At 36.0% G+C, this 27,640-nt stretch overlaps 1 protein-coding gene across 3 annotated transcripts in view; it reads right to left on the reverse strand.

The window, feature by feature from the left end:
• Wdr44 (WD repeat domain 44) overlaps window positions 1-27,640 on the reverse strand; it is a 119,709-nt gene that overhangs the window by 2,217 nt on the left and 89,852 nt on the right. For 2 of the 3 annotated variants that reach the window (XM_029473407.2, XM_021152997.3), the window contains 10 exons: window positions 25,222-25,373; window positions 23,074-23,212; window positions 20,674-20,738; window positions 15,891-16,004; window positions 8,015-8,137; window positions 3,555-3,746; window positions 3,281-3,382; window positions 2,961-3,076; window positions 1,547-1,674; window positions 103-237 (listed from right to left, as the gene is read on the reverse strand). In XM_029473407.2, coding sequence (XP_029329267.2) covers window positions 103-237; window positions 1,547-1,674; window positions 2,961-3,076; window positions 3,281-3,382; window positions 3,555-3,746; window positions 8,015-8,137; window positions 15,891-16,004; window positions 20,674-20,738; window positions 23,074-23,212; window positions 25,222-25,373 — 1,266 coding nt within the window. Of the gene's footprint in view, window positions 1-102; window positions 263-1,546; window positions 1,675-2,960; window positions 3,077-3,280; window positions 3,383-3,554; window positions 3,747-8,014; window positions 8,138-15,890; window positions 16,005-20,673; window positions 20,739-23,073; window positions 23,213-25,221; window positions 25,374-27,640 lie in introns of those variants that run through there. The other variant, XM_085838234.1, reaches the window with a different exon arrangement.

Raw genomic sequence — 27,640 nt, forward strand, 5'->3', positions numbered from 1 at the left:
TGTTGTACACAAGGAATATTTTTTACATGCATGAAAATCTTACCATAGGTAGGTAGGGAAAAAACAGAACAAACAAAATAAACAAATAAAACTGGCACCTACCAGTAGATGTGCTATCCAAAACTTCAGCATCTTCATATTTATCAATCCCTTCTAATTTTTCAGATTGCACATCCAAGGATAGCATCAAACTTGGGTTTGGAGCAAAGATGGCTGACGTAACAACTGCATTATGTGCTGGGAAAAATTTATTTCAAGATAACTGAGAAATTTTATACTAAGCATAAAGACAAAAAATGAGACTATTAAAAAGATCTTTTTAAATATATAAGTCTAATTTTAAACTCAGAAATATTTCCTAAAAAAACTATCTCATAGATTCTACTCTTCCATAACTTTTCAAATTTTAGGTCAGGATCAATTTTTCCTCGGTATAGGAAAATAAAACAGAAACAAAACACAACCAGTTATAATCGCTAAACTTCCAATATATCTGTGAAGATCAGGCTGTGCCTTGCTCTAAGATTTTCCCTGTCTTGTTCTGGGTGGCTGCGTATTACCAATCAGCATTTGGCTCCTTATTATTAAACCTACAAGAATAGCACCTATAAACTTCAACATATGATGACAATGGCTTATTAAAACTATATCAGGAAAAAAATAAAAACAGGCCTCAGAATTTTGTGAATACATCAAAAGGTGGGATACGGTTATCTGGTCCCTATAAAAAGACAGGACCTATCATTTTAATGATAAGGGAACTGCAACCTGACCATGTGGTTTATGTCAAAAACAGAGAACTCTCTATATCCCATAAGCTTCAGCAGAGCTTAGTCCCCTCTGCTTGAAGTGTCCCGCTTGAACTGCCTATTAGCTGTTTCTTCATCCTGCACTTTCACAGCTTGGCTATGGCTTTGCTCTCCTCAAGCTCCAGGAGCTCTTCTGCTGTGTTCCTTAATGTCTTATCTAACAGCCCCAGTGACTCTTTGCATCTATCTACTTCTGCCCCAGCGAGGCCTCTTTGAATTCTGTGACCTCTTTAACCTTTTAGTAGCTGCTTATAAGCTACTAATTACTGTTTCATGTATAGTGTATGATTTGAAACTCAATATTAGTAATTAACATTGGAACAAAAGAATCAGTGAGATGGCCCAGATGGTAAAGGTTCTTGTTACCCAAGCCTAGCAACCTAAGTTTGATCCCTGAAACCAATTTAAAGGAGGAAGGAGAGCACTGACTCCACACAGTTGTCCTCTGGCCTCCACACTTGCACAGCATCACACTACTCCCACACATGTAATGATTCTTAAAACTTGGGATAGAAGAAACTGTGTTGGCCAGCCACCTGCTATCAAAGGAAAACTGGGACTTCTTGGGAAACTGCAGCCAACAAACTGTCCTAACTTATGAATTTTTGTGAATCTATAAATTCTGACTATTAGAAAGACATAAATATGTCCATCTATGTTTCCGGCATAATGAGATCTCAACAAATCTCTACTCCTTTATAATAAGGCACATATATATGTAAACTGCATTTGCTTACCTTTAATACCTTCCCAGAAGTCATTACGATCTCTCCTGACTGAAGTAAACTTGCTTAGGTCATGGTAAGTACTCCAGATATAAACATATTTATCTTCTGAACCGCTAACGAGGTAAGTAAAGTCATGGCTGTATGTGAGCAGGACAGGTCAAAAAATAAACAGAAAAAAAAAATCAAGGTTTCCTTCTATCAGTGCTAATTTAAGACATCTACAGTAACACCTGAGTAAGATTGTTGAGAATTAAATCCTTATTCTGGATTCTGAATTTGCTTTGATACACAGCCAGGCTGTTTTGATGTTTGCTTACTGCTATACATTTGTTAGAACACTGTTATAATGAATATACTCTCTCTGGAGATAACCAGGATAATCTTTTCAGAAATAGGGGTGTTACCTATTGTTTACATTTTGGAGATTTTTAATGCTGAAGACCCAACCTAGAGCCTTATCATGCTAACCAAGGCTCTATTAGCCTTAGAATTTTCATCAAAGCCCTGGCAACTGTGATGTTGGTTAATCCATTCTAGAACTAGTGACTTAAAGGATAGCCGAAAAAAGCCAGTTGAATGGCTGAGTAATTACTGGGTACTTCAAGAAGAAAATAATGAATTTTTGAGAAGAGTTGAAAGAAGGATTAGAAAGAAGAAAAGCTAGGCATCTAATCCTACTTTGGGAGAATTTAGATCCCAAATTAAGAGTTCAAATAATGATAAGCAAAGGTGTAATGACATGGTGGAACAACAATATGAACTAACCAGTACCCCCGGAGCTCGTGTCTCTAGCTGCATATGAATCAGAAGATGGCCTGGTGGGCCATCAGTGGAAAGAGAGGCCCATTGGTAGTGCGAACTTTATATGCCTCAGTACAGGGCAACGCTGGAGCCAAGAAGTGGGAGTGGGTGGATGGGGGAATGGTGGGGAGGGTGGGGGGGACTTTTGGGATAGCACTGGAGATGTGAATGAAGAAAGTACCTAATAAAAAAAATAAATTAAAAAAAGGAAATGTAAATGAAGAAAATATCTAATAAAAATTGTTTTTGAAAAAAAAAATGTTTTCTTAGCTCCTACACCAAAGGGATCAAGACAATATGTGTGGTAGTGGTTGTGGGGTGGCATGTCTCTTAAAGGTTTGCACAAAAGTTCAAAAGCAAACATTCTGGAGGTAAAAATCTTCTAAGCATGTCTCTCACAACTATGATTCTAGGTCAATTATTTAATGTTCTGTGTTTTGTGTTATTTAATGTTCTTTATTTGTAAAACAGGGAGTTTTCTCACCTACCAGGTAGACAAAGTAAGCAATGTATGATGAAGATATTGTGTGATACCAGTTATAAAAATGTAAAGACTTAAGAACCTCATATAATAAAAAATGAGGAGTAGCATACTTTTGGGAATTTCTCAGTGCCAATTTACCTGAAACTCGCTTTGATCTGGCTGCTGCTATTGACATAACCCTTATACTTCATGGACAGTGATAGGTCTCTCAGATCATACAGTCTGATTCTGGAGTCATTTGAGGTTACCAGTATCTAAAAGTAAACCAAAAGCAAAGTTAAAAATATCACTTTTTAATATAAATTAAGCCATAACACCAAAAGGGTGTTATACACAAATCAAGTAAATATCAGAACTACAAACAGCAATATTACCCCCATTTTCTTCCCAGTTTTAAAACTAACTTTCAAAAATCCATACCAGTGTGGAGAGAGATGGTTTGGAATACTATATGGTACCTTATTTTCTCCAGGTAAAGGTTCAATGCCAGTAATTTTTCTTCCAACCTTGTTGCGTCCTCTAGTAGATCGTACATGTATTTGTGTATGGTATTTCAAATGCTAAAGCAAAATAATAAATTAAAAATACCAGAATTAGAAGAAACCTCAAAGATCATTTGTTCTGAGTCTCAGATATTAGCATTTTTGCCCGATTTTACAGATAAAGCAATTAAAGTCTCCAGATGGTATAAATAGGATATAAATAACTTTTATAAAACCAAAAGGGTCTTACCTCTGTATCATAGAAAATACATCTACCATCATATGTCCCAATTACTGCATATTTGCCATTCTGACAAAAATTGGCAGCTGTGATCAACTTTGTCTGACCATCAACTTCATTCCATAAAGCCACCTTTTTGTCAGGTATGTTCCATAGGCGGAGTTTTCCATCCAACGATCCACTGAGAAAATATCTGTCATCCTAAAAGGTGGTAAGAAAATGCTTTTATTGTCACATCAGGGAAAATTTAGCTAATTAACACACCAAGTGATTAAAACCAATGTTCTACAAGGAAATCTTATTCGAAAAGTCTTTGTTGCTGTTATTTTCTTTTCATTTTGAAGGCTGCATACCAGGGAGTCAAGTCATGGCCTCACACATGAAAGTGAGCTCTCTCAGTAAGATACATTTGCATGCAGCCACAACATTTTAGTCTTTCAGCTAGCATCATTTTGTGTACTAAAAATTACAACAATTACACATGCCAGCTTTCATGTTAGAAAAATAGACATTAAACTATTTCATCATATTTTCAAACTGATTTTCCAAGATACAAATGTTAATATAATTGTTTTATTAAGCATCACATGAAATAATGTCTATAATAAATTAAGTTTAAGAAAATTTGGAGTGTAAAAACTTAAAAACAGGATTCTCAGTTGATCTGTATTTTGAATCTCTAAAAGGGAGATAGAGTGGGTGGCAACTTTTTAATTTCCTTCCTTAACTTTCCTTAATACCCTAAACTTTTTAGGGGTATGCTTTTGTTTCCATGGCATGTGTAACACAGGGATACAAGGCTAACACCAGTCACAGTGTACTGAACCTGCTTTTTAGGAACTCTGACACTGAATTGCAGACCAAGAGCTCTGTGTCTTGAGGAACTGCTCCCATGCTGGGCATACTGCAAAGTCAGCAGAGTTTCTTGATTGCCATAGTCTGGTTTACAGAAGGATTCTACCATGTAAATAGAAGTGCTCCAATATACAGACATAACATTGATTGCTCATCCAACAGCAATGACTGTCAATAGAGTCAAGGTTGAAAAATCCTCTGCAGAGTAAACTAGTCTTAACAGTCAGCTGGGTTAACGTGATCAATTAGTCTTAACTAATTAAACTTAATTAAATTAAGTTTAATTAAATTTAATTAAATTAGTTTTAACACTCAGTTGGTAATGTGATGGATGCATAGTAGGGGATGGGGGGAGAACTCAGTTGGTAAAGTGTGAGGACTTGACTTTGGATCCCCAGCACCCACGTATATGATAATGGCACACATGTGTAACTTTAATACTGTGGCAGAGATAGCAAGATCCCTAAAACAACCTGGCCAACCAGTCTAGCAAAATTGCTGAGCTGCAGGTTCAGTGAGAAACCTAGTCTCAAAAACTAAGGTGAGAGGGTACACATACATATTATAGCCACCACTCACATAAACACAAGGATTACATGTTAAAAATCAGGATTCTTTCTTCATATAAGAAATTTTTTTCAATCAGTACTGAAGCCTTTTATTGATAATATATATTATGTGATGGACAATTTTGATGCTATGGTTTAGTAAATTATACTTAGCAACTATGAGAAAAGATGAATAAGTGAAAAGTATTTTATTTTGGACTTCAGATTTTAAATTTTATTTAAATATCAGCTTGTGTCTCCAATCTACCTATCAATTTAAGTAATTCAGTTTTTTTTTTCTTTTAGTTTCTTTACAACTTTGTTACTTTCTTTCCAGGTAATACTGTACTGTAGTAGAATCACATTATCTAGTAAATGTTGACATGGCTCTCTCCTTCCCCAGTCCCTGGAAAAACCTCCTCACACCAGTGGAGGTTTTTGAACTATAGTTTTAGGTTTTCAAAGAAAATTATAAAAAATAATTGACTGGACAGAGACCTCAATAATATACTATATAGAAGACTATTACAAGCTAGTGTTTCCTTTCTCTACTGCTACTTCAGTGGGTGGAGAGATTTCTGTCAGTTAGTGCTATGACTAAGTTCCATCCTTCTTTATCTTTAACGGAAAGGATAAACACCCTATTTAGAAAGAACAGTCTACTAGCTTGATGGTCAAAACTAATAAGGTACAAACACAGATTATACATTTTAATTATTAAGTCTTCTTAAGTCTTTTAAGAGCTTAGAATTATTACTACCTATATTATATAGGCTTGACAGGGGATAGCTACAATATTGAGGGGAAAAGTTAGATATTTCTCCTAATTTGAGGGAAGAAAAAAAGGAATGCATAAATGACTGAATGTTGCACTAAAAAAGATAATGGGTATTAAACACACAGGGATGGACAATCTGACTGGAAAGGTAGTCATTCATCAGACTATGAGAGAGAAAGTCAATTTAGACCCAGCTCAAGTCCTCCACTTATTTTAATCTGGCAGTAATGGTGGCATCAATGAATATTTTTCCTTGTGCATCCATTTGCAGAAAAACAAAACTAACTGAGATTTAAACATTTATGGCTCTATACCATAAAGGTATAAGAGATCTATAATTTCGTGTATTTTCACCTTTTGATGAAATTAAATTAATTGCTGTTTGTTTTATTTGCTTCAAGACCAAGTTTCATTATATAGTCCATATTAGTCTGAAACTTGCAACGTAGACCAGTCAGGCCTCATATTCATAATCATGCTGCCTCAACCTAATGATTGCTGGAATTCCAAGCAAGTATTATCAAACCCAGTGAAGTACTTTGTTTCGAAGGGTAGATACTACAGGATTGAAGAATGAATAAAAAGGATCAACAGTGTGAGTTAGGATCAGCAACACATGTATGCTGCCTTAACTACCCAAAAGGCTGAGGCGAGATGATCACTTGAAACCAAGATTTTGATGTGAGCCAGAGCAATAGAGTCCTGATCTCAAAGAAAACAATAAACAAACAATAAGATTAAGGTTACTAAGAAGCTGGGGAGATGGCTTGTTTGGGTAAAATGCTTGCTACCAAAGCAGGAGGACCTGAGTTCTGATCCCCAGGACCTATATAAATACTGGGTGTGGCAGCTCAAATCTGTAACCGAGTTCTGGGCCAGTGGACAAAACAAGGGGATTTTGGAGAGCTTGCTGGCTAGCAAGTCTAGCCAGAAGAGTGACGTCCAGGTTCAGTGAGCAAGACTCACAAAAAATAAGGTAGAAAGCTTAGAGACCTGGCAGCAGTTAGGACCACTGGCAGCTCTATCAGAGGACAAAGATTTAATTATCAGCATACACATCATGGATCACTAGCATCTATAACTCCAGATCCAAAGGACCTGACACCCTCTCTGGCTTTGGACATTATCAGGCACACATATGGTACACAGATATACATGCAAAATTCCCATATACATAAAATTATAAAACTTTCATTAGTTATTAAAAATAAGCTAGAGTATGATAGAGGAAGATAACCCAATGTTGATTATAGCTTCCACAAGTAAACACATTGCAAATATACCTCCATGTGCATATATATGCATACAACCAAACATACATACACATATGCACAAAATAATCATACTAACAAAGTATGATTAATTTGGGATACCATATAGTGAAATTTGGTTTTTACTCATTTCAGTCTTTTGGACTCTCCTTCCTCAACCTTTCCTTTCCCCAGTTCTTACCTATGTATGCACCTTTACTCTCTTACACCTACCACTTCCTCCTTTTAGAGACCATGTCTTGCCTTGCAGTCCAGCCTATCCTCAAACTAGTGAGCCTTCTGACTTAGTTTCAAGAGAGCTGAGATTATAGGCATGCAGTACCATATTTAGCTGCTATTTTCCTCTCTCCAATATCTCTCACCTTTAGTAGTATGATTTATTTATATTTCATGTGTTATTAAGGATTTGGGATAACTTTTTACTACATTTACAGCATAATCCTACACATGTAATGCAAATTATGAGAATATTTCTTGTTCAATCACTGAATGGTGGGTTGACAGGGTCTTCTATACCCTATACTGGCCTCAAATTCATTTTGTTGTCAAGAGTGACCTTAAACTTCCGATTCTTTAATTACTACCTTCCTAGAACTGTGAATACAGCCATATGTTACCAAAACCAGTTTTTGTAATTCTTACAATTGAACCCAAGACTTCCTTTTTGTTAAGTAATTATTCTCCTAAGCTACACTCTCAGCCCCTTTCCCATATTTTGAAACAGGCTTTCTCAAGGTAGTCCTGGATCTTTTAAACTTCCTATATTGACTAGGCTGGCTTCACACTCAGAGAGCCACATGCCTCAGCCTCCTGAGTACAGAGAATAAATGCTTGTGCTACAACATCCAGTCCTTTTTCCCATTTTTAAAGAAAAATGGAATACTAATTTAAGTTGTTCTTAATTATGTGGCTACTAAAGTTCTTTTTTTTATCCTATAGTTTCAACTGTTCTTCACAGAAATCAAGTTCCTTCGTCTCCCTTTTAGCATAACAAAGAGTGGATAACTGGTTACTTACTCTTGGATGGAAAGCGATGGCAGTGACAAAATCTATATGTTGAAAACAGCAAAGGCATTCTCTTCTAGAAATGTGCCATAACCTGACTGTTTTATCCATAGAAGAAGAGAGCAGAAAGTAGTTCTATGGAGAAAATGATATCAGTTACTTTATTACTGTATATATGAAAACATATAGATGGAACAACAATATGAACTAACCAGTATCCCCCGGAGCTCGTGTCTCTACCTGCATATGAATCAGAAGATGGCCTAGTCGGCCATCAGTGGAAAGAGAGGCCCATTGGTCTTACAAACTTTATATGCCACAGTACAGGGGAACGCCAGGGCCAAGAAGTGGGAGTGGGTGGGGGAGGGTATGGGGGACTTTTGGGATAGCATTGGAAATGTAAATGAAGAAAATGCCTAATAATAATAATAATAATAATAATAAAAGAAAACATGACTCACACAATAAAATTGAACTAGGCTTAAAATTATTTTGCAGTTTTCAGTTTTATATATGTTATTGTGATATGAAGTCTCAAAAAGAACATGGCTATTTCAATTCATTTGAAATAATCATTTTTTCAAATTATTATCTTATTTATTTCACTGACTCTAAGACACTTTAGCATTACTTGCTGCATACTATGAATCTTACAATGTATGATAGAAAATGTCAGGCACTAGCAGAGGATTAAGAAGTATCTTAGGTATATAACCTGTATATATTTAAGCTTAACCATGAATGTATGATATTAACTTGATTATTTAAGTTTAGTTATTTTTTACAGTTAAAACACTGGTGAATTCTATGGATCCTAATATCTTCTAAAAGATTACTCTGTGATACAGCATAGAAATAAAAAGTTATTGTGCTCCTGTCAGATTCTAGGCAAGAAAGTTAGAGAATAGGAAATATCAAATTTCCCAGAATACATCACAGAGCTTTCTGAGCTAGAAGAGTTAGCATAACTGATTTAGGAATTGTATTTGCCCAATCATCCTGAAACCAAACATCTACCCATCAAAGCTTCTGGTTAGCAAAGTCTCAATAACTTCTAAACCTCAAATATTTAAAGGGAGAACTATATATTACACTGAATGAGGAAAGTCAAAGGGACTCTAGAATTTTTTTCTAAACATGACAAATCAAGGTTGTAGTAACACTTATTGAGTATATACAATTTGCTAAAGGTTTTGTTCTTAGCACTATACACAATTCTGTGAAGTAAACATACTATTATCTTCCTTTTTGACAAATGATAATATTGAGGCTTAGAACATTTAAATAAGATTACACAGCCTGTCAGTGGTAGAGCTAGGGTTCAAGAGCAGGTGGTCTGACTCTAGGCTCGAACCATGTTTTGCAGAGTACAGAAAAGCACTAAAATGCTTTGTCATGTGCACAGACTAATTAAGAACACTTAATCATTATCTGTGTGGCAGCTCATAGCTGTAATCTTTGGGATGTGGAGGCAGGAGAATCAGGAGTTCAAAGGCATCCTTAGCTACATAGTAAGTTTTAGGATACCCTGTCTACAAGAGACCCTATTTGCGAAATCATAAAAAAGCCAAAAAGACTTATTGCAAATAGTGATTTAGCTATGTAACTGTATGAGCTATTTTACAAAACACGCTTAAAATACCTATTTTTTAAACACATATTATACCTTATTATTAAAATATAGAGTTTTGGAGCCACACATGGTACCTAATAATTTTAATCTTATCATCTGTGATGCAAAGGGTATAACATTGTAAGGTTGAGACCATTGTGTTACAAGTTTTGATTCTGCTTTGTAAAAGAAATAATAATCTGGTTGTTAGGGTTAATAGATCAGTGGTAAAAAACTTGTAAGGCTCTAGGTTTGACTGCCATTATCAGGAAATAAAGAGGAGAAAAAGAGGGACAGAATTTGGAAGCATTTTACTAGACACTGAGAGAAATATAATCATTATTTTTATTTTCAGAGATTACCCCATTCCAGAAAAGTTTTAATGAGCATATAAAATTTATACCATAATTTCCCATTGATTAGTGGCATTAAACCTATGGCCCAATGCTCTTTAATACTGCCCTTCTTTAGAGCAGAGGTGTATAGCTCAGTAGCAGAGGTACCACTCAAATAAGTCAACCAACCAACCAAAGAAGCTCAATAAAATAAAATTTGGCTTTATTCAGTGCTTGCTTCAAGCATATGAAATATGAATATATTATTTTTTTATTATTAGATATTTTCCTCATTTACATTTCAAATGCTATCCTGAAAGTTGCCTATATCCTCCCCCTGCCCTGCTCCCCAACCCACCCACTATCGCTTCCTGGCCCTGTCATTCCGCTGTACTGGGGCATATGATGATTATATTCTTAAAGTATAAAGTGCTAAAGACATGTTCAATTCTATTTTACTATGCCAAGAGTTTTTGTTCAATACATTTTTACTAAATGAAATTAATTTCTTTAATTTTTTTATGTGAATGGGTGTTTTGTCTGCATATATGTCTGTGTATGAAAAGCATATGTGGTGCCTATAGAGGTGAGAAGAGGGTGCTGGATCCCCTGGAATTATAACATATATTTGTGAGGCATCATGTGGGTGCTAGGAATTGAATCTAGGTCCTTGGGAAGAGCACCAGTGCTATTAACTGCTGAGCCATTTCTCCAGTCCTGAAATAATTTCTTAAACTAAGCATTGAACTTTCGAGTCACATAAAGTATATTCAAACTGAAGTTCTGTATATAACTAGTTTTATAATCCCTAGATGGATCAGGGAAGTCAGACCTCTCATCTGTACAATGAAAGAACCATTACTAAATGAAACTTTTACTGTATGATGTAATTCTGTGTTAGCTGCCTAAAACAAGTACTTAGAAATTTGAAAGCTCACTACAAACAGATTCTGATGGACACTGAAGAGAAATAACAGTAAAATAAGTCTTGATCCCTATCCTATCCTTCAGTGGTTTACAATCTTCTTGAAACTATGATCTACAAATCTTGGGTGGCTTGAATAATAATGGAACCTATAGGTTCAAATATTTGAATTCTTGGTCCAGAATTGGTGAAATTGTTTAGGAAGGATTAGGAGGTGTGGCTTTGTTGAAAAAGTTATGTCACTGAGGAGAGGAGTATCAGGTTTCAAAAGCTCATTCCATTCCCAAGTCTCTTGTCTCTATTCCTGAACTCATTCTCTGAAACTATAAGCAAGACCACAATTAAATGCTTTATTTTTTAACTTTCCTTGGTTATAGTGTTTCTTCACAACAACAGGAAAGTAATTAATACAGTAGAAGTTAGGATTTTCCCAGGAAAAAGCACACCAATAACAATAGTTATCCAATAACAAGTAGTACGCACAGAAAGCATAGCATACAAGTAAAATTATATTGAGCTGACTGTATTTATGTATTTAGGAGAGCATATGGCGCGTGTGCACGTGCACACACACTCACACAAACACACATACACATATTAATGTGAATAACATCCACAAAAATTTCAAAGCATTATATTCTTGGTTTTTTTAAATTTAATTTTTATGACTAGTATGCATAATATAAAGAATCAGGAAGTCCCAGCTTACAAACTATCACCAATCATAAGACAAATATATAGACTGATACGAAATATACTTTTGTGACTTACAAAATTTGTAAAGAGTACAGGAAAGGAAGAATTTATGATTTCTTAAATCTTTGCAATGTATCCATTGTGAAATTTTATGTGCTAGCTCTTATAGGGTGATGAACTATTATTATGACATGGGAATTGGATAGAGAATACTGGTCTGAAGACATGAGACTGCGAATTGTCCTTCCCACTCCTTAGCTAGATGCAAGTCAGCATGTTCCTTAATGCATATAAATCTTCTTTTTCAACTCCTTGATGAATATTAGGAACTTCACATGTTTTGATTGAACAGCTGAACACAAAGAACACATGTAAAATACTTAAACTTGCTGTCCTCAGTACCTGCCACATTCATAGATCATGTTTTTATTTCTTTATTTTTAACTGCGTGTGTGTGTGTGTGTGTGTGTGTGTGTGTGTGTGTGTGTGTGTGTGTCTTGTGGGTATTTTTGCCTGCGGAGAAAAGAGGTACCCCTTTGGAGCTAAAGTCATAGGCAACTGTAAACTGTCCTATGCAGATGTCGGAAACCAGCCCTACTCACAGATAATGTTAGTTGAACATTTAATGTGTGATAAGTAGATGCATTTTAAAAATAATTTATTTTATGTGTAGGAATATTTTGCTGGTATGAATGTATGAGCACTGCATGCCTACCTGGTACCCATGGAGGCAAGAAGAGCCTGTTGAATCCCCTGAAACTGTAAGAACAAATGGTTGTGAGGCACCATGTGGTGATGGGAATGCAGGTCCTCTGCAAAAGCAGCAAATGCTCTTAACTGCTGAGGCATCTCTCTAGCCCTAGGTAAGTGCTTTGTACTCACTCAGTCTTTCCTTCTAACTCTACAAAGATGCTACTTTTGCTATGCCTATTTTGCAGGTTAGGTATGGTATAGTTAAGAAAGGTAGCCAAAGGTTCCTCAGAAAATTGGATATAGTACTGCCGGAAGATCCAGCAATACCATTCCTGGGCAGATACCCAGAAGATGCTCCAACATGTAATAAGGACACATGCTCCACTATGTTCATAGCAGTCTTATTTATAATAGCCAGAACTGGAAAGAACCAAGATGTCCCTCAACAGAGGAATGGAATACAGAAAATGTGGTATATTTATACAATGGAGTACGACATAGCTATTAAAAACGACTTCATGAAATTCATAGACGAATGGATGGAACTAGAAAATATCATCCTGAGTGAGGTAACCCAGTCACAAAAGAACACACATGGTATGTACTCAGTGATAAGTGGATACTAGCACAGAAGCTTGGAATACCCAAGATACAATTCGGAAAGCACAAAAAACTCAAGGAGAAGGAAGACCAAAGTGTGAATACTTCAGTCCTTCTTAGAGGGGGAACAAAATACCCATGGACAGAGTTACAAAGACAAAGTGTGAAGCAGAGACTGGAGGAATGACCATGACTGCCCCACCTGGGGATCCATCCCATATACAACCACCAAACTTTTTTGGATGCTAACAAGAGCCTGATGACAGGAGCCTGATACAGCTGTCTCCTGAGAGGCTCTTCCAGTGCCTGACACATACAGAAGTGGATGCTCACAGCCATCCATTGGACTGAGGGCAGGGTCCCCAATGAAGGAGCTAGAGAAAGTACTCAAGGATCTGAAGGTTTTGCAGGCCCATAGGAGGAACAACAATATGAACTAACTAGTACCCCCCAGAGCTCCCTGGGACTAAACCACTAATCAAAGAAAACACATGGTGGGACTCATAGCTCTAGCTGCATATGTAGCAGAGGATGGCCTAGTTGGTCATCAATGGGAGGAGAGGCCCTTGGTCCTGTGAAGGTTCTATGCCCCAGTATAAGGGAATGCCAGGGCCAGGAAGTGGGAGTAGGTGGGTTGGGGAGTGGGGGTGGGGGCAGGGGATGGAGGATTTTGGAGGGGAAACTAGGAAAGGAGATAACATTTGAAATGCAAATAAAGAAAATATCTAATAATAATAATAATAATAATAATAATAATAATAAAAAGGAAGGTGGCCAAAGATCCCAGAACTTTAAGGAGCAAAGGAGATAGAATATGAATCCTAGGTATCTGAACCCAGAGTTGTGCTCTTAGCTAGGTGGATAAGTAAATAATAGATATGTTTTAGGTGAATATGGAATACAAACTACCTAGCAGGCAGATGTGTATAGGGTCTCAGTTTATTATTTTATTTTAATTAAAATAAAATTACATCACTTCCCCTGTTACTTTTCTCTCTCCAAACCCTCCCATGTTCTTTCCCTCTAACTCTCCTATGTCCTGTCTTACTCTCTAGAGTTGATGGTCTCATTTCATTGACTATTTTTTATCACACACACACACACACACACACACACACACACACACACACCCTCCTGAGTCTGTTTAGTTTTGTACCAAAATGAAATTAGTTAAGAGAAATAAGTTTTAATATTCCACATTACAGGATGGAATCTGTAATTTAAAGTACTAGAAAAGAGGAGTCTGAAGGTACCAAATACAAAATGGTAAATCTCCAAGGAGGTAGATGTCAATTACCTGATTATTTTTATCATTACATATTATATATACAAGTTTGAATTATCATGGTAGACTTCATTAATATGTATAATTTTCATGTGTCAACTAAAACATAAAAACTTTTAGACATAGAACTCTTTATTTATATGAAAAAGGTCCTTGGGCCTGGGAGATGGCTCAGAGGGCAAAGGCAATTGCTCTTTAGCCTGACCGCTTGAGTACAATCACTGGGTGTGTTTAACACAGAAAGAAAGGGAGAGGGAGAGGGAGAGGGAGAGGGAGAGGGAGAGGGAGAGGGAGAGGGAGAGGGAGAGGGAGAGGGAGAGGGAGAGGGAGAGGGAGAGGGAGAGGGAGAGGGAGAGGAAAACTTCACAGTTTTTCAAAAAAAGGGTCTCTTTTCCTGACTGTGTTCATGCATGTGCTTATACACATGTCTGTTCATGTATGTGGAAGTCAGAGGACAATCATAGGTGTTGCTCCTCAAGTGCTAGTTATTTTATTAGACTAAAACTTTTACTGGTCTAGAACTTTCTGAGCACGCTTGGTTGGCTTACCAGAGTCTCATGGGTCTACATGTCTCTTTCCATCCAATGCAGGCATTATAAATATGTGCCATTCCACCTAGCTTTTTTTCTTTTTATGTTAGTTTTTGGCATCAAACTCAGTTCTTAAAGGTTATCTAAGATATGTGGTTTAAAAATCAGACTACCAGAGAGAAATAGAAAGATACAGAGAGAAAAATATTGTGACAGATAGGTTATATAAAACACCCAGAACATCTAAGGAGAGCGAGCAATTCACAAATGGACTGATTCCAAGTTGATGCATAGTAGGAAATGTTGATGGAAACCTATAATCCTAGTACGTGGCAGACAGAAGTAGAGGCAGAGGCAGAAAGGCGACAGTGAGTATGACATCAACCTGGGTCACAAAGTGAATGTCAGCCCACCCTCAGCTACAGAGACTCATTCTCAATGAAACAAGCAACAAACAAGCCAACAAGGAGAGCTCAGGTGTATCAATTTAGTATGCCAAAATATGCCATTAATATCTCTGTGCTATATAAAGTTTTTCTGATATAATTAAAACATATGGGTACCACTTGTATCCCAGCTATTAATGCCTAGTTAATACAAGTTCATTTTTCTCAAGTCAAGTTATTTAAATATTATTTTCTTTCTTAAATTTTAACTATATTTTAGATTTTGATTACTGATATAAGTTTAAGGGATCAAGAAAAAATTCTAAGGTGATTTGTTTCTAAACATCTTATTTAAAATTTGAAGCATCTTACATTTTTAGAAAACTATTAAGGTATTCATTGACAAAATTGTCCCTTTACTTTTGATATAATATTGATCTATGGGAAAATACTTCAAAAAATAAATTGTTAATGAAACAGGAACAATTGCAAAAAGGTAGCAAGATAGCCTAAAAGCAAGCTTAAAGATAGACCAGACTTAATCTTTGTAGGTAAAGTCACACTCATTTTGTTATGCATCATTACTTTCTGAAAAATCACTGCATATAAAAAGCAAATAGCAAGTAATACAAAGATAGATCTAATTTGTTAAGCAATGCCCACACTTAAAATTACTCTTTTAGAACTTCGAGCAGCTCGTAAGTAACTTTCACAAAGTAGACAGCTGACACTTACTAGTGTGATGACAATTATACAAGTAAGACATTTAAAAATACTAATGTCAAAGTCATATGGATTAATGCCTAATTCAAATAATAATTCTTACTTTAGACCATGAAAGATCAAGGAGATCAGCAGTATGTCCTTTATATTTGCAAAAGGGCCGCTGCCGAAACGGTGCATTTTTGTCATCTGGGTCTTCGTCAGTTCCACTACATACCTAGTTAGACACAAAACAAACTTTAAACCTCGGATGAAATGCTATCAGAACAAGAACTTCAGACTTTCCCAACCACCCGTTCTCTTATAAATTTGTATGATGCCCAACTGGAATCTCATGCCACCTAAAGCATACTTCACTGTTTACGCTGCTTTATTACTTACCACCTTCTTTTCTCTCCATTCAATGACAAACTAGAATCATTTCTGAGGCAATATACCCTGCCATACTCATTTCCATGTCCTTCTTTGTCCTTTTCTTAGCTTCTGTTTCTTCAGAAGTAGATCTAGCTTAAGGGGGTGAGTCATGACTGGGCTAAACTAATTTAAGATTAGCTCATTCCATTTCCCAAGGATCACTAAGTTAGCCATAGGGTGTGTTCAAGGGAGCTCACTTAAAGAGACTTTCCCATTTTTTTGTCTTTCAACATCTCCATGTGATTAAGACACTAGCTGCCTTCTTGGGACCATAAGGTATGGAAGGACCCAAGAAAAACTAGAGTAGAAGGGAGAAAGTTGATGGAACTCTGTTTTCCCTGGTGACACTACTGAGCTAACTAACCCTGAGAAGCCTTACCTCTTGACTCACTTCATTATTTAAGCCATTTTAAAGATAGATTTCTGTTACTTTACAGAAGTAGGTAGAAAATAATGCCATATATGCATGCCAGAGTTGGTTATTGCATGATATGTGTATTTATCATCAGAATGAATCCTAGCTAGGAAATCTTTGAAATAGTCATTAATACTATGAATATAAATACATTAAGAAAAAAATCCTCCAAGTCCAAGAAGTTAAAATGACATAGTAGAAGGTCTCACAGCTACCTGTGAACCAGAGAATTAATGGAGAATATAAGTTATCTAACTTGTAAGTCCGATTTAGATCAGCTGCTTCAGAGCAGTTCCAGCTAGGCCTATATGTTTAGGGAAGAGTGGTTAGGATAAAGATAGAGATAAAAGTTCATGGAAATATAAAATGATATTAGGGTAAACAGGTATTTTTGAGACCACCTCACAAGATCTTACACACATGTAGATCAAGATTCTAGGTGGTATAAGGCCATGGAGAACCAATACAGAATTCTGAAAAGGACAAAGTAACAAGCTCTGATTGGAGCTTTAGAGAAACTGTGAACAATGTTAAAGACTGTTTGGATGGAACAAGTGGTGGCAGAAATAATAATAAGTTTAAAAATGCAGGTTTGACTTCGGAAACAGGGCTTCGAAGATCTGAGCTGGGTTTGACCTGAGAGTCTCCTCCCTGAGGACTGGCTTTCATAGTTTAGGAAAGTGCTATCCAAGCTACCAAAGAAGCAAGCAATCAACATGTTTACCCAGCTTTGAAGCCTATGAACCACAATAAGCAGTATGGGATATCCCTAAGACTGTAACAGTGGCATTAATATCTTGGCAGTAATCAACAACTGTAACCAGATTTAAGGACAAGAGGAAACTCATGCCTGGTATTAGAAACCTAGCCAATTACCCATCGCTAGTGAGATTATGGATCTTAGAAGAGGACATCCTATGGTCAACAACAGAACCTACTACTACTAAACCAGTATCCACAGATAAGTATAGCTCCCCAGTCCTCACCAAAGAATCTTCTACTTGCAACAAGTGGAGACCATTACAGAAAATTACAACTGATCAAAATAAACTGATCATAGGGTGCCTAGCCCCATTAGCTATATTTAAAACATAACTCCTACACCTAAGACTTAGGGACATTATGTCTTTTGGTTGTGAGTCTAGCCTTTAACATCTCAGCCATCTATCCTGAAATAAATGTTAGTTGTCAAAACAAAAATGATCCTTGGGAATCTCTACTTAAAAATAAATTTAAAAATGTTATCATAAAAAAAAAAAGATGTAAGGAACATGGGGGAAATAGCAGAAAGATTTTAAGAGCCAGAGGACCAAGATATTTGCTGCGGGATTGTATTGCCTAGAAATGACAGAGATGCTTCAATCTATGATACCACTACTATAGGGCTGCTGACATAAGACTGGAACAAAGACAACACCAAAAAACCTACAATGAGGAAGGAGGAAATGTCATGGGACCCTACCCTAGGACAAACAACTATAGACAACTAATAATGCTTAGAGAAGGAAAAATAGTCTTTCCCCATTGATAAGCCTTTCTAACTGCTTGTACAATATCAAGTGCTCAACCCTGAATTCATGTACACATAAACAACACTAACCATTCACAGCAGGTTATATTAATATTTATACCTCTCTCCCTCCCTTCACCCCTCTCTCTCTCTCTCTCTGAGTGTGTGTGTGTGTGTGTGTGTGTGTGAGAGAGAGAGAGAGAGAGAGAGAGAGAGAGAGAGAGGAGATGAATAAAAGCATGAGAGAGAATAATAGTTAAAGAAAATAGGCTAGGGATTTGAGAGAAAGCAATGCATGTGTGTGGTGTAAGGGGGATGGGGAAAATGATGTAATTATATTTTAATAATAAAAATCATCAAAATATTAAAGTGGAAGAATAAGCTACAAGTTATATTTCTTTATATTATTTGTTTATACCAGAACTTGATTTTTGGTGCTAGAGATGGAATCTAGGCCTCATGCCTGCTAGACAGGGGCTCTAGCCTTATACAAAACTTTAAAAAATTCATTAAAACGTCTTCATAGGAACCATGTAGGCAGACTAAAACATCGAGTTCCCAGAGTATTTACCAATCATTTCTAGATAAAAACTTCTTCCCAAAATTTTACTTCCATACTAGTGAGCCTTGATAAAAGAAGTAACATTAACAGTCTTGTCCTTTACATAAATCTAACTTCCTGCTTAATAGTGATTTATTTTTCATTAATTCTTAAGTGCTCTTAATTTCCCCAGCAATAATTCCAGGCTGTTTTAGGGAGCAGTTAAGTGTTATTAATACCCATTGACACTCCACCAATTAAGTATATTAAACAAAAATTTACCCCCAAAACATGAAGTTCTAGGTTTAAAAGCACACTTACAATTTACAGCATTAAGAAGAAATTTTACTCAGAATTACATATTACACTCTTGTCCAACTATGGATTCCAAACTGAGAAGGCTAAATAAAAGTCCATGCTAAAGCCGGCTCTACAAGTTTTTAAACCTTTGCACAGCAGAACAAGCTATGCACACACCTCCCCTACACTTTCTGAGCTACTATTGAGAATCAAGACAAACATCCATAGGTGTCCGAATTCTAGGCTTCAGAACACTGATAGTGAGGAGGTGATTGCCATTGGCTCATCAGTCTCTGTGAAACTATACGGAAGGTTCTATTATACTCTATTTCACAAGAAACCAAAACATGAAAGCACTTCACAAGGAGTAAGAAACCACTACCATGAGCCAGACAAAATGCATATAAACATGATCTCTACTGTGTGATTGTGTTCCACTGCATCTAAAGTTACCTTACATAATTCCAAAAGCCATAAACAAAGACCTCATTCAGCTGTTTTGAGAAAGACTCAGAGGAATCAAAGCAATATCAAATGACCTTTTCACAAAAAATGATAAATTACTAAAGTATTTCAGAAGAAAAAATAAGCAAATAGTATAAGAAAAATTACTAACTTTTCTATTAAGGAAGTTTAGTAATTCTCATTTATAATGTCTTGCATTCAACATTTTAGTTATACTTAAGAGATCAGAAGTGTGGCATTGACATAAATAGTTATGAATCTATAAGTTGCAAAATATATACAAGCCAGTTTTATACAGTATACACTATTTTTAGAAGCAATAGAAACCTAGAAGTTTTATAAATTAAAAAAAATTAAGTAAACAGACTCTTTCCCGCAAAGCAAAGCAGTTAAAATTGCCACCATACATTAGTGAGTGAAGGTTTTAGAGAAAAAGTAAACCATGAAAAATGAGCATAGCCTTAAAGGAAAGAAGGGAAACTGGAAGCATCCAGATAAGGGAAAAACTTAGACTAAAAGCACAGAGGCAGGAATTCAATGCTGACTTCATGCTTACTACAGTCAACATGGAGTAAGATATCCAGAATTAGTCCAAAGCCTAAATAGAAAATCAAACTGAAAAGGAAGATATGGTAAGCAATATAAATGTAAAAAGATATACGACACATTATAGAATCACAAGAGTAATAATTTTGCCTGTTTAGGGAAAATAATAAGAGAACATAAGATATTTGAGCTGAATCCAGAAAGGGCATTCTGGACAAAGCAAAAATATGGGAAAAAATCAACATGAAAGAATATTTAGGATACAGACCAGCATGGAAATTAGAAGTCACAGATACCAGAATATTAGAACTGAGTTAGGAAGGCAGTAAAAGGCAATAATATTAAGAAGTATCTTTTTCCTGGAGGTATTAAAGAGACACCAGAAGAATTTAACTATAACTATAAAATTGCATAATTATTATTATTTTAAAAAATTAAACCCAGACTGACGAAAAGTGATTATGTTTTATTTAAGTATGCATCAGCAGGTCGGAACAGTGAATACTATTATTCGCCATTTGGCAGTCTTAAAACTTAAGAATTTCTCACCTGGGAATACAAATAAATGAAACATTTTTAATACTACATGTTAATTTCAATTAAATGCCTTGACAAAACATTTAATAATTGTAAATAATTTTAAGACATCAAATAAGTGAGAGTTTTATAACAGTAACTATAAAATGTGAACATACCCCCATGTCTGTGTCAGATTTTGATGAACTTAGACTTTCCTGAGACGGTGAAGGCGACACGCGTCCTAAAAACAGCACAGTAATTGTAAAAAAAAAAAAAGCATGCATGTATATATGCTCATCTACCAACTAGAAATATTCTAAAATAATGATAGTCATAGAATATAATTCTCCAGAAAAACACATTTTCTAAATGCAAGCTATAACCATGCAAACACCCACATACTTGTCTTTATCATTTTGAACAATCTTAAAAAAAAACAGCTTAAACAGTTCCCTAAGTCAATAAACAAAATATCATTTAATCCGTGTTATTCACAGTAAATACATTCTTACTCATTACAAAAAGCAATGGAAACCAACAAAAGTCTGAGCTGAGGTTAGGTCTCAATGACAACTGAAATTGGATTTTTGCCTCAGGTAGAACAAGAAAAATGACCAGGGAGAACAAAAAAAAAGGTTCAATCACTCACTCTATAACTTTGTCTTGTTAAACACATCACCATCTTCAATTACATATTATAACATAGGTTAAGGAAACTCACAAAGGTTTTCTAAGAATATAAGGTTCCCAGAACTGGTGGTGCAGCTCATTATCTAAAATACTGATGAGGCTGAGGCAAGAAGATCTTAAGTTCAAAGCCTACCTGAGCCGCAAAGAGAATTCAAGGCCAGACTGGGCAACACAGCGAGTCACTGTCACATGGTATTTTTTAAAAATGGGAGGCAGATTGAAGTTAAGAATATAGCTTAATGGGGGCTAGTGAGATGGCTCATCAGGGTAAGAGCACTGACTGCTCTTCTAAAGGGTCTGAGTTCAAATCCCAGCAACCACATGGTGGCCCACAACCACCTGTAATGAGATATGGCACCCTCTTCTGGTGTGTCTGAAGACAGCTACACACCAGTGTACTTATTTATCATAATAAATAAATAAATAAACAAATAATATGGCTTAATGACAAAACTTAATGATAGATACCCATTTTCTTGAAAATCTAGGTTTAATTTCTAGTACTAAGAAATCTCCAAACACATCAAACATAGGGTCTAACTAGCTGGCCAACTGAATCTCTAGAAACTTCTATGTTCCTTAAATTGGTGCTTTGATTGTACTCTATATTCTCATCAATGGTTAACTCTACTTTCCTTTCTCCCATTTCTTAACTTCTTAGATGACTGGAAAGGGATGATTGGTGGATAAATCAAAATTTTGTTTTAGATGCTAAATAGGTTGAGCCTCTTTAGTTCCCAAATCCTAAAATGCTTTGTAATCTGAAACTCATACACTGAGGAAATGCTCAAAGTTTTCTAATTCTTTTTTCAGACTAGAAATGTTGAACTCACATGTTACATTCAAAATTATATATAAGCCTACAAAATTAGTCTCTACTTACTTATTTTTTTTTCATTATTTCCTAAATAATCACATGACAAGAATATTTTGTTTAGGTATACTTAGTGTTTACCATAAAACTTGTAATATTCTGAGGTTTTTCTTTATCACCTAACAGTTTTTTATATATCCATTGATAGGTCGACACAACTTACTTTTCATGGCTATTTTCTTAATCTTAACTTAGTGAGTATACATAGTATTCTTATTCTTTTTCCAGTTTAATTTGATTTGTCAGTTTAATTTAGAACAGAACTGAAGCTTGCCAAGGGAATCCACAGAATTCTAAGTGGCTGATAAAATTACATACTATACTTGAAAAGGTATAAATCAAAAGCTTTATGGTATTATTTTTATTAGGCCTAGATTTTTTTTTTTGCTATTGCTGTTTGCTTTATTTTTATTTTTGAAACACTCTTGCTGTATAAGCCTGGTCAGCCTTGAATTCTTGGCCTTCTTACTTTAGCCTTGAAAAGGGTCAAGATTATATATAGGTACATAACATGATGCTAGGTAAATACTGGGTATTATGATTAGTAGTTATTACAAATGAGTAACTTGCCAGTTAAGAAAAGCAATACATTTGAATATTCCTTATTAGATTTTGGAGCTTGTTGGATGTTTAAGTAACTACATGCCTTTGTGAGTTCAACATTTCTAATCTGAAAAAAGAATTAGAAAACTTTGAGCATTTCTTCAGTGTATGAGTTTCAGATTACAAAGCATTTTAGTATTTGGGAACTAAAGAGGCTCAACCTATTTAGCATCTAAAACACAAAAATTCCAGATTTACTTAGGTATTTAAAGAAATGAAATATAAGCTGGGCATGGTGGCATACATCTTTAATCCAAGCATTGGGAAGTAGAGGCAGGTGGATTTCTGAGTTCCAGAACAGCCTGGTCTACAGAGTGAGTTCCAGGACAGCCAGGCCTAAACACAGAAACCCTGTCTTGAAAAACGAAAACAAAACAAAACAAAAAAACAGCAAAGAAATGAAAAATACCTTCAGTATTGTATTTCATTCGCATATTGTTGAAATAGTCAAAAGCATTTTTTAAAGCCCATATTCTCACTATGTTGTCTTGTCCAGCTGAGGCAAGCAGTCGGCCACAGTGAGAAAACTTCATGGTCCAAACAGCTCCCTATGAAAAGAGAAGGTTCAAAATGACTTTATAAGCTTAAGAGACATTACTTTGAAATTATACAACATTATACATAATAAAACAAAACTAACTTCCCTAACACAACTTATGGCCACAGGTGCACTGGAGCTACACTGCCACAAAGGGAAGCTGTCAGAAGAAAGGTCTGTTGGATCACTATAATTGCCCAGAGTTTAACCTAACAAATTTAAAAATCCGGAACTATGGTTACATATTAATAAAAATGAGGAGCATCTTTGGTTGCATATATGCACGTGTGTGAACTTGTGTGTAAAGGTTGGAGGGCAACTTCAGGTGCCATTTCTGAGAGTTTGTAGGTGGCCAGTAATGCTGTTTAGAAAAGCACAAACCAGTTCTTAGAAATCTCAGTCCCATAAGTAAACCTGAAAGGGTAAAAGAAAGCCCTCACTTTTCACTAACAACTCCTATCTTATCAGAACTAAAATGAATAAAGCCTACACTAGCTGTGGCACCCCTGGTATGAACCCCTTTGAAATAACTAAAAAGAATATGGTCCTACTTTCTTTTCTCTTTACAATACATGGATAGACTCTATAGAAACAGAAAACATTTGAGTACAATATGTTCTGAAAAGTGCTAAAGAATTAGGGAGGTCTTTAACATGGAAGGGCCAAATCCTATTCCAACAAATAAAATCGTAACACATTTAGGTGTAGTAAAAAGTTTATCTGTCTATAGATTCTCAGGGTAGAAAGATTATCAAAGTTAGAATTGACAGTTAATTTACTTAAATAGCATTCATTTCTATAAAAGTCAAATACAGTAAAATAATTATCATTTTTATCTTGATTTTTTTTTTACTTCTATAGGAAGTAAATGTAGGCTCAATACACTATAAAAAGACTGAATAAGTTACAAAATGAAAACATTGTAAACAATTAAGACATTTGATGCATAGTCACTTTGTAGTTAGGGCAAGCTTAGGTTTTATTTGATTCCTTGATCAAGGGATCAGCATAGCTTACCTAGGTTTGAGTTTATTTCTATCTTCCTTGTGTTCCTAGATTTTTTTTAATTTTTTTTTTATTTTTTGGTTTTTCAAGACAGGGTTTCTCTGTATAGCCCAGTGGCTGTCCTGGAACTCACTTTGTAGACCAGGCTGGCCTCGAACTCAGAAATCCACCTGCCTCTGCCTCCCAAGTGCTGGGATCAAAGGCGTGCGCCACCAAGCCAGGCTGTGTTCCTAGATTTGCTGAAGTTAACTGCAATACAATCTGCATAGTTTTGTTTATATTGCTAGGCTTGTTTTTGTTTTGTTTTGTTTTTGTTTTTGTTTTGTTTTGTTTTTTAGTTTGCAGTGTTAGGGATCAAACCAGAGCCTCATCAATATGAAGGAATAACTACCAGCAAGCCACATGCCCAGTCTGATACTTCAGAAATTTGAAAGAATGCAAACATTTACCTTTCTCTATGTCTTGGTGTAACATTTTACTATAGAAAACACTATGGGAGTCTGAATATTTTTCATTAAAGTTATATGAATTGAAATTCAGGCTTCATGTATGCTGTACAAATGCTCTACATATTCCTTGCCCTAAAATGTTTATTTAAAGTATGGTTGGGAATATTTAAATGTTTTTAAAAGTGACAGACTACTTTCTACTTTAAGTGTTTTAAAGTTTGGTCCCTCTGCATAGTTTTCTCAGTTATATAGCCTAGAATTCACTTATTCTAAAGCTCATGTTTATTATGAGATTGGGTTACCCTATGCAACACAGGCTGGCCTTGACCTTGTCATCTTCCTGCCTCAGCCTTCTATATGCTGGGATTCTAGGCCTGGGTAAGTTCACTCAGCCTAAAAAGTTATTTCTTAGACAGTATTTCAGAGACAAATTTCATTTAAATATATTAATATAAATTTATTGTTCTTGAATTCGATTAGTAGAAGTACAAACATTGGTAAAGATTAGTTAAATAGAAGCCTCAAAAAATACCCTACCAGTCATGAAAAATGAAACAGTACCTACCATGTGTTCACCACTAAGATCTTGCACCACTTTGATCTGATCAAAATCATAAGGTCCTTTGAAACCATGTGCTGCCTTGAATTTTACTGGTCTTGTATATGGCATTCCTTCATCGTCACTTGATGAAGGGTCATCTTGATCAGTATGAAACACTGAAGACAAAGCAATGAAAATAATGGTTAATACATATCTAGTTACAATCATAGCTTCAAATATATTGATCATCAAGCATACTGTTAGTAAACAGGGAAGCAAAATTTGTCTATTACTATATAACATACTGGTTAAGAAAATGGAGACTGATGCTGCATTGGTTAGAAATTGAGCCTAGCTATTAATTATAATCTGGATGACCACAGAGAAGTTACTCAATCTATTTCTCTCAAGTTTTCTCACCTATAAAATGGTGATAATTATGATACCCCCATCATTGATTTCTTATGAGTAAATTAATTCATGCTAATTCTTATAAGATTATCTGGTAGAATATAAGTACTAAATATATTTATTAATAAAACAAATGTGTATAGTAATAACAAAGACACAGTGGGATAAGATCTCTGGAAATTAAGAAAATCTGTGTTTTCATTATTCATTGTGCACATGTACATGCAAATGAGGTGCACATGGAGTCTGCTTTACCCTTCTGTCACATGCCTTATAGGGATTGAAATACAGTTGGTCTTGGCAGCAAATTTCTTTACCCACTGAGAAATCTTGCTGTCCCCCCTTTTTGTTTTATGTATGTGTACATGCATGCACAGGTGTGTGTATGTGTATACATGGGTGCATGTACATACCAAATCACAAGAGATCAGAGAACAATTTTTTGAGAGTGGTTATAGTCTTACTCTTTTTTGAAGCAGGGTATCTCTTGTTTTTTTGTTTGTTTGGTTGGTTGGTTGGTTTTTTATTTTTTTCTGTTGCTGTGCTACATACTGCAGACTAGTTAGCCTGTGAGCCTGAAAGCAATCCTTCTTTCTCCATCTCCTATATCATCATAAAAATGTTGGCATTACAGGTGCACACTACAGCATGTAGCTTTTGAGTGAATTGCAAGGCACCCATCAGCCTTCTAAGGTGTCTTAGGGTTTCCATTGCTGAGAAGAGACACCACGGTCAAGGCAACTCTTATAGGGACAACATTTAACTGGGGCTTACAGGTCTGAACCTTACAGGTTCAAACCATTATCATCAAGGCAGGAAGCACTGCAGCATCCAGGCAGACAGGGTGCTGGAGAAGGAGCTGGGAGTTCTACATCTTGTTCCAAAGGCAAACAGAAGAATGGCTTCCAGGCAGCTAGGAGGAGGATCTCAAACCCCACCTCCATGGTGACATACTTCCTCCAACAAAGCCACACCTTCTAACAGTGCCACTTCCTATGAGCCAAGTATATTCAAACCACCACATTCTACTCCCAGGTCTCCACAAACTTGTTTGAAGTTTCTATGGGAGCAATTCCTAGTCATTGCATAATGAAAACTACATTTAGTTAAGCTTCAAAAATTCTCATAGTCTATCACAGTTTCAATAATATTTACAAGTCCAAAGTTCAAAGTCTATTCTAAGATTTATGCATTCCAACTATAATCTCCCAAAATCTCAAAATCGAAACACAGATCACATACTTCAAACATCAAGTAAGATATGTATTACCATTCTAAAATTTCATAGTGAGGAAATACTGGACCAAACAAGAGCAAAATCCAACTGGGCAAACTCCAAACTTTACATCTCCATGTCTGATGTCAAAGCACTCTTCAGATCTTCAACTCCTTTCAGCTTTGATGACTTCAACAAACTTCATTCTCTTGGGCTGGTTCCACTCTATATTACCAGCTTTCCTCATTAGGTACCCTATGGCTCTGACATCTCTAACACCTTGGGATATCTAAGGCAACTTCAACTTTACAGCTTCTTATTCCAATGTCTCAGATCCATACATGATTTTCTGGGCTCCTCCAAAGGAGTGGGGTCACTTCTCCAGTTCTGCCCTCTGTAGCAGTCTTAGGCTCTGACTGACTTCACTCCAATCCAATGCTGCTGCTGATCTTAGTGGTCATCCCGTGGTACTACAATCTCCAAAATGCTGGAGTCTTCTACCCCAACTAGAATTCACCAATAGCCTCTCAAAGGCTTCCATCATTGTGGAAAGCCACATGTGCGGTTGCAGGGTGGTGCTGGCTTCTGCTGGCCACCACGCATACATAGGAAGTAAAGTTTTTTTGCCAAGATGAGGTTTTGAGAATTAACCAAAATTAACCAATCAGATGAGAGAGAAGTTAACCAATCAGATGAGAGAGAAGTTAACCAATCAGATGTAGGCATGCAAATGAGGTGGTAAGTATAACCCAAGCACAACCAATCTGAGTGTGAGACACGCCTCTCCTAGGCCTATATAAGCAGCACCAGTTCTGG

The sequence above is a fragment of the Mus caroli genome, unplaced genomic scaffold (genome assembly GCF_978045245.1).
Source record: "Mus caroli unplaced genomic scaffold, Mus_caroli_1 scaffold_5, whole genome shotgun sequence".
Classification (NCBI taxonomy): domain Eukaryota; kingdom Metazoa; phylum Chordata; class Mammalia; order Rodentia; family Muridae; genus Mus; species Mus caroli.